Source organism: Ascidiella aspersa, chromosome 2 (assembly GCF_963924565.1).
Source record: "Ascidiella aspersa chromosome 2, kaAscAspe10.2, whole genome shotgun sequence".
NCBI lineage: Eukaryota > Metazoa > Chordata > Ascidiacea > Phlebobranchia > Ascidiidae > Ascidiella > Ascidiella aspersa.
In genome coordinates, this window is record NC_139448.1 from 23245732 (window position 1) to 23253332 (window position 7601).

A 7601-nucleotide genomic window follows, 5' to 3' on the forward strand; every position below is an offset into this window, starting at 1 on the left:
TTGACCGGTCTGACCGGATTTTATTTGACCGGTCAAATGCCCAACCCTATTTTTAAGAAAATAAAGTGATTTTTTATCACGTAGAATCAAATGTCTACTCAGGAAAATCAATGCTTGAAAAAAAAATAGTTCAAAGCAGAACACACATCATTGGAGTGTTTGACAATAATTCGTTATCATGAAACTGAAATGCATTTTTTAGGACGTGATTCTTGATTTGTGCGCTAAATGCATCACGCATCCTATTTTTGAAAATTAAATATTTTGTCAATTTACCCCAAATATTCGAATATTTTTTCACGCGACCGCTTTGTTGCCATATACTTGAACATATTTAACTTGATTGCAGTTGCACATGCAAGTTTATTGAAAATATTTGTTTCATAACGTCATCTTCAAAATTTTCATGCCAACGCAGCCTTAAAATATTCTTGCGCACTGCCAGAAATATTTGCGCAGTAGAAAATTTTCTTAGAGGGAACACTGCTTACAATGTTTTATTATATTGATTGTGTGGTTCAGGTAACACTGTCCAAGCCATGCATGCCGTACCCTTAAGCAACACAAAAACTGCACAACGAAACTTAATTTATTGTAATGAAGTGCATTTCCTTATTGTATATATTTGCGATTTACTGAAAAATATGTACCTTCAAGGACATTTTCAAAAGTAAGATTCCCTATTGTTTTTGTCCACGAGTTACTCCATTGTTATCTTTTTTTCTGCACGTAATTGTAAGACGAATAAACCATTTTTTACTGTGTTTTAATATGGAATAAGACTAGTGAGGCAGAAACCACTGGTTAGGAAACCTGGCCATGGCCCTATTTTTTACCCCCTGTTATATGTATTTTTCCAAACTCTTATCTAAATGCAATTTTATGTGACAACAGCCTAGCGTATTTTTTGCCGTTTGAGCGAATCTATATGTTTTGCCTTATGATCAAAGTATTGTGAGTAACATATTTTGGAACAAGATAAAATGCAGTGTTGCGCTTTGTACGACTTGTTACGGGCAATGTGGAAGAGATCAAAAAAAGTTAACCACTGCGCAAGTCGATTAGTTTTTGTTCACGACATTTTTTTTACTCTCGCAAAAGTGTTCAGTCGTTCTTTTGCCTGTTTAAAAACACCTTATGAACAAACGACTTAGCTATTGTATGATTGTGCACATTACTCCAATAAACGGTAAATGCAAATAAATATATTCATGATATAAAAAACTTGGCCACTCTTCATAAACAAACAGAACACTTAGCGAGATTAATTTTAAGAACACATGAACGCTGAACACAGTGAACAGTCATTCTTAGAGTCGCAAGGATTACCTTGACAAAACTAGTAAACTTCATAGTTTGGTTAACCGCCTTCGTTGTATTATAGAACCTCCATCGTCGAATGCTTGGAGCAGAGATGAGTCTCAACAGCAGAGAGGCGAGAGAGAAGAAGCTGAGGGGAACTCTAAAGAGGACGAGGAAGACGAAAGGTAGGTTGAACTACGAAGAATATCCTCGAATGAAAGAAAAGAAGAACGCTTTAAGCTGTTTTGCAAAAAGCTATTTTGGTGTAGATTTCAATGTGATAGTTTTGATCCCCTGGTGTATTTTAAGCTCGTGCAAGGTTTACCAGAGTTTTCCGTGCCTTTATCTTAATGCTTTTGCGTTCTAATAAAAGTTTAGTCTTACTGTACGAATTATGTGGAAATAAATGCTTTTTGTAAGCGACGTGGTAAATTCCTCTTGTTTTTTCGTTTGGTTTCGAGTGCTCAATACAAAAATCCAACTTATGCGAGCTTTGTGTTACAAGTAGATTTTGGGCAGTTCTCTACAATATTCCGGTGATATTGAAGCGCGCAATAATTATTAGTAAACTTTATTTGATACATATTTTACCTAACGAGAGTCGCAAAAAGCCTCAAACAGTTTACTTAAAAATTACTATTTGAAAGTCGTATATTGGGATGCCTCTATTTTTTTGAACGGATTGTGATAAACACATTCTAGGCCATTAGCCCAATTTAAAACCAAACCGCCAGAAAACCTTATAGTCCAGTATAATGTTTTTTTTTTAATTTAACATATTCTTAGAAGGTTATTATTTTCGACTAAATCGTGATTTTGATACATAACTGATAAATTTAGCTCAGCACGATGCCCTTTTCGACGGTTATGACGACCAACATTTGTATTATATTAACTAAAAAAATGTAATACAGGCGGCCTGAGGGTGCGGCAGATGACGACCAGTCACTTAAGTCACGTGATGATATTGGTGATGGAAGCGAGGCTAAAGAGCGCCCTCCACCGAGACCTCATTATTCTGCTGTTGGCAGATCGTCAGCGCCTATAAGCGATATGACCAGAAGACCTAATATGAGAAGGGACGATCGACCAGGGGTATGATCGCTTCTATTTATTGTAAAGTAGAATTTTGTAGGATTTTGAAATTGTTTTTGCTGGGTATTTTTACACCTGTACCTCCTAGTTGCGAGTTACTTAAAGAATAAAAAAAAAATTCACGTTGCATAACTCGATGGCTCAAAGTTTTTTTGCATTTGAGAAAAGATAAACACATAAAAAAATAACCATAAAATAAACTAGCTGTTTTATAGTGAAGTTTATACATTTATTTTTTTGCTCTGGTCATTTTGGGTCACGATGGGCCCCAATTGAATATACCAATGCCAAATTTAAACGAAACTAATATACGCGTTGCTGCTTTCTTTGTTTTTAGTAAACCTTAAAAATGCTATTCACACACGTATCTCGAACATCATTGCTTATCTCACCATCACTAAGTTTGTCCTCGACATATGCTGCAATGCCATAGAATTTAAGTGCCACTTACAATTGCAATTATTTTTATATTTAATTTCAACACACCTTTTCCTGGCATCGGTATGTTAAATTGAAATAACAACATTGCAGGTAATGCCTATTAAAGTCCAAGTTTTTTTTATTGAAATATATGACTATTTAAGTAGAAACGTTCGATACTAAAAAATAAGCGAGTACTAATGTATTCTCAATTTACAGTGAAACAGTAAATTTACTTTTTAACCCAGTGGTCGGCAAACTGTGGGCAGCGTGATAGCCGTACATTCATGACACATAGCCGTACATTAATTTGCCTTTCATTTGTTTTAAAAGTACCTGTTGAACTATATTTTTTGCAACTTTAACTATATGAAAACGCAAAATTATTCGCGCTTCGCGCGTCTATTATTCGCTTCATTCCATGTTTTACATTATGTCATAACACTGTTTTTGCCATCGAGGTGCCGTGTAAAATAAATACTTCACCTTATACACAAATATCCTGAATCCTCCACTGTTTTCGTAGTGGGCCTTTAATAGCTCTGAAAAGAGTACTTTGGGCCGCGACAAAAACAGTTTGCCGACCACTGCTCTAACCGCATGTTGCAGATTTGCAACGTCAGTTGTCACTTAAGCCCTTTAGATTGGTTCTCATATAATTAAGCAACGTATACTTTACAAATGGTCACGTGGTCAGCATGTTTGCTGTCTAAACTGTCACTCTAATGACCACGCTTAACAGCCATTGGACGGTATTCCATAACAAACGTTTGTTCGGAGAACAATAGGGCAGATCTATTTTAAAATAAACATACAGAAGTTTAGTAAGTTACGTGGTTTGCGAGATGGTAAAACAACACATATTATCTGGTTTTGTTAACAACAAAAACGATTTGTTGCCACCTAAACATGCGTCAATAAATAGAATATCAGAACATGCTGAAGTTTTCTATTCTTGGACGATTAACAATTGGATTTTGTATATTTCCAGGGAAGTTATTACCAAAATCGTGGTGGAACGGCCGGTCGTGGTGGGCCGAGAGGAAACGATGATAACCATGGCAACAGGCGTCGTGGAGACGGCGACAGCGAATCGCACAGAGGAGAAAAATATCAGGGTGCTAACAGGAGCAGACGCGATTGGCGTGGATCAAAGTAGGGGTCGTTTAAAGCAGCGCTTCTTTTTTAGTTTTGTTCACCCCTAGCATCTATCTCCAGATTTCATTCACCCTAGACTCATGATATGATAAAACTATCTCGTCTATATATAACAGCACAAAATGACTTAAGGTTGTTTCGATTTTTGTTAAGATCGACTCAAGCTAAGTTTTACCATTGCAAATCTACAATTTCTCGAGTCCGGAGATATAAAGCTACAAAACCACGAAACACAGTCACCAAATTTTTGTACTTATTACAATGAGCAAAAAAAACACTTGAACACCAGGAATATCCGCCCTGCTCGCAAGCTATCATCCATTTCTGACTCCTTGTTCAACCCTTTTGGTTTGTTCACCCCTGCAAAAAAATGATTCACCCTGGGCTGAACCATTCACCTGATTAAGAAACATTAGTTTAAAGCACCATAAAACAATTGTAGCACTTAAAACAACTCACTGTTTATATTTTTTCAATACCGGGAAACTGAAGTGTTTACTGCAAATAAAATAAATCGTCGTTGGATTTGAATTAATAATTTTTTAGGAGCGATGCTGAAAGAAAGCGGGATTCTAGCGGTGATTCCAGACCAGAGTGTGATCGCCCAGACGCTGGTTAGTAAAGAAATGTTTATCAAATCAAATGTAATATTAATAATTTCAACATGGCCATGTTTGATGACCAGGTTAAGACTAATTTCACCACTTAAGGGGTGATCCATACAGATTTTTTCGAGTTACGTACTGACAAAAAAGTGATCAAATTATACTTTTTTAAATGTGACCAAATTAGTTTACTCGAGGTATTTGCGAGTAAAAAATACAAGGAAGGGTCTCGTATGAAAAAACACCTTAAAAGCATTTTCGGTTTCCGACATCCTTGGCGAAGAGATACGGATTTAAGCTTGTTTGTCTAATACCTTAATTTTACTTATTATTTGGGAATTATTTTTTGCGCCTTGCAACTGGTATAGAATTCAACAGTTGGATTCCCATAATTGTCGTGCCGTCGAAGGGACGTATGTTATATCAAAGCGTATATCAAAAGCGATGGTCTACGAAAGCAGTGGTGCCGCTAGGTTTGCTGCGAACTTTGACTTTAGCAGATTGAAAGGGGGTGATGACCAAAATAGGTCTTCTGAGTAGCCCTTTTGGGCAGTTTTATGTTGAATAATTTAAACACTTTGGGCACCTGCGAACATTTTAACAAATGAGGCAACACTAAACGAATACTAATACATTTGTGGTTAAGCTACATCTATGTTGCACTGAATATGTGATAATAGAAATCACCTTGACCCTTGCCAGATAAATGTCGACCTTAATTCCTGAGCAGTAACAACAGAATACTCTAGAAAAGCTAGCATTTCAGGTCAGACACAATTAAATAATCTTCAAGATATATATATACATATATATTTCGCAAACAAAGGCATCCTTAGTATATGTTAATTTGAATAAATGAATATTTTAGGACAGGGGTGTTCAAATGATTTCTGCCATGATCCACCACAGTCAAACCTGACAACATGATGATCCACAAAATGCGAATAGTAAATATATTGGACACGCTTTTATGGTGCTTTATTTATGTAAATGTACCCTACAACATATTGATAGTGAAGTGTGCTACAGCACCAAGATTGTTTACAGTGAGAAAAATGATGAGTTGGATTAGACCAGGGGCAGGCAACCTTTTTCTAGTCGCCAACACCAAACTCAGAAAGGTCTTTGTGGTCCGGACAAAATGTTGACTGAGAATTGTGTTAAAATGTTAGAACAACTTTTAATCAGGCGGACCTCGGATCTTTTTTTTCACTTAAAAGCGTGTTTAATTTGAGGAGGCAGTATAGTGTTGGCGCAATCGAATTGGGGCTTTCTGTCGCTTTCTGATATCCTCAAACGCTCACAAAGATTAGCATTTCGTAGTCTCGTTCTATGCTTATTTTTTTTACAAAATTCATCAACACTGACAATTGGTATTCACATAAGACACTGTAGAAAGTTTATTTTTTCAAGACTACATTAGAATATCCGCACAAAACGTTAAAAAGATCCGGAACCGGATCGCGATCCGACATTTGAACATGACCGTTTTAGGATTTTTTAATTGTGTCTGACCTTAATTGCTAGCTTTGCTAGATGATTCTGCTGTACCTACATCTATTTTAAAATTCTAAAATTGATCGCAGCTAATAACTCCATATTTATTTGTCGTTTGAAAAGTTTTTTTGTTTTGGTGTGCGAACAGGGGTTTCGCCTTTTTGCTCAGGTTGGGTAGACAATAGACAACCGGAAGCATAGAAACTTTTTGTTGGTAAATGCGTCAAAGGCACGTATACTGGAATTTTGCAGTTTTGCTGAGTTCCTGAAAAGCATTAATCCTTTTAAATCGCGGGCTTGTCTTTGTATTTCGCTACGATGGCAGATTAAAGACATTAAGGGTCTTTTGATGAGTTATATTCAGAAAATAAAACTCGAAATTAGCAACTGTTCATGTAATTTCGGAAGACCAACCTCGTCCAGTTGCAGTTCAATTTTAATCCTTTACTATAATCACAGCTGGACAGGAACAACCTGCGAGCAAACGGAATCCGAAACACCGAGGTAAAATCCCACCTTCGGCCGTTGTGGATGAGAAACCCATTAACTTCGTTACCACGAGTAAGTTCGCGCTTCTTGCGCTCGATGATAGCGACGATGACGCAACAGAATAATACCACAATCAACGCTAACAAACTGTTTCCGGGGAGAAAGTGGCACACGGTGACGACGCTTTGTTGCCATTGGAATGTGTAATTTGTGGGATCGGTGCTTAGAGAGTGTTGTTTAATTTGATGCACCAACAAAGTCTTGGTCTTTGAGTTATGCAGATGTTGCGTTTGTCAGCAGCTGTATCATTCCCAGTGTACAGTAGGCGCTCTTTATACTGTTGTCATTGTTGCGCATTTTGTTTTGCCTGTCAATTCTTGCAGCTTGGTGACAAAAATTTTACCCACCGTACAAATGGCATTTAAAAAAAAGTTTTTTAATTCTGCATTTTAAAACACTTCTAACCAGTTGCCAATATTTTGTTAGAAGTTTACAGTATATCTAACAGCTATAGATTTGTTTGACTCTTCAAACCTGGATAATCTTGCTTTATGTACCACCATGTTGTTTTTGTTTGTGCAGTAATAAGCTTTTTATCATTGGAAAAATAATTTCTTAACTTTAGCACATGCTACTAAAGAGAACCTAATTTTTTTTTCCTTCAACCAATGAATTTAAATTATCATCTCTTTTTTACGTTTTATTTGGTGTGTCTAAAGATCTTGTTCGGCTGTGTCATTAAATAAACTTCGGGAATGTAATTATGTTTGATGCGAAAAGTAAAACACTAGGTAATTTCAATAATATAGCCTAATAAATGTGCTAGGATATGTGGAAATCTGGAAATTTTGCTAATGTTTAACAACAATTTAAACTTTAAAAAATATAAAAGAAATGTTACTTCTCGTAACATACGAGTTATAATAATCTGTCAGCACTTGTGCGACGCTTTTGGTAAACTAAAACGACACAAGAGTTTTGCCAACATCGGATTAAATGTTATATGAAATTGCAACAGCATAAAAGTAGCCTAAT

General features: G+C 36.3%; 1 protein-coding gene across 1 annotated transcript in view; it reads left to right on the plus strand.

The window, feature by feature from the left end:
- Positions 1-7321, plus strand: part of LOC146164361 (uncharacterized) — a 32715-nt gene extending 25394 nt beyond the window's left edge. Inside the window, exons 14-18 of the mRNA XM_083381882.1 lie at positions 1385-1487; positions 2217-2397; positions 3809-3972; positions 4522-4589; positions 6537-7321. Coding sequence (XP_083238008.1) covers positions 1385-1487; positions 2217-2397; positions 3809-3972; positions 4522-4589; positions 6537-6691 — 671 coding nt within the window. The 3' untranslated portion in view covers positions 6692-7321. The remainder of the gene's footprint in view (positions 1-1384; positions 1488-2216; positions 2398-3808; positions 3973-4521; positions 4590-6536) is intronic.
- Positions 7322-7601: the final 280 nt, after the last annotated feature.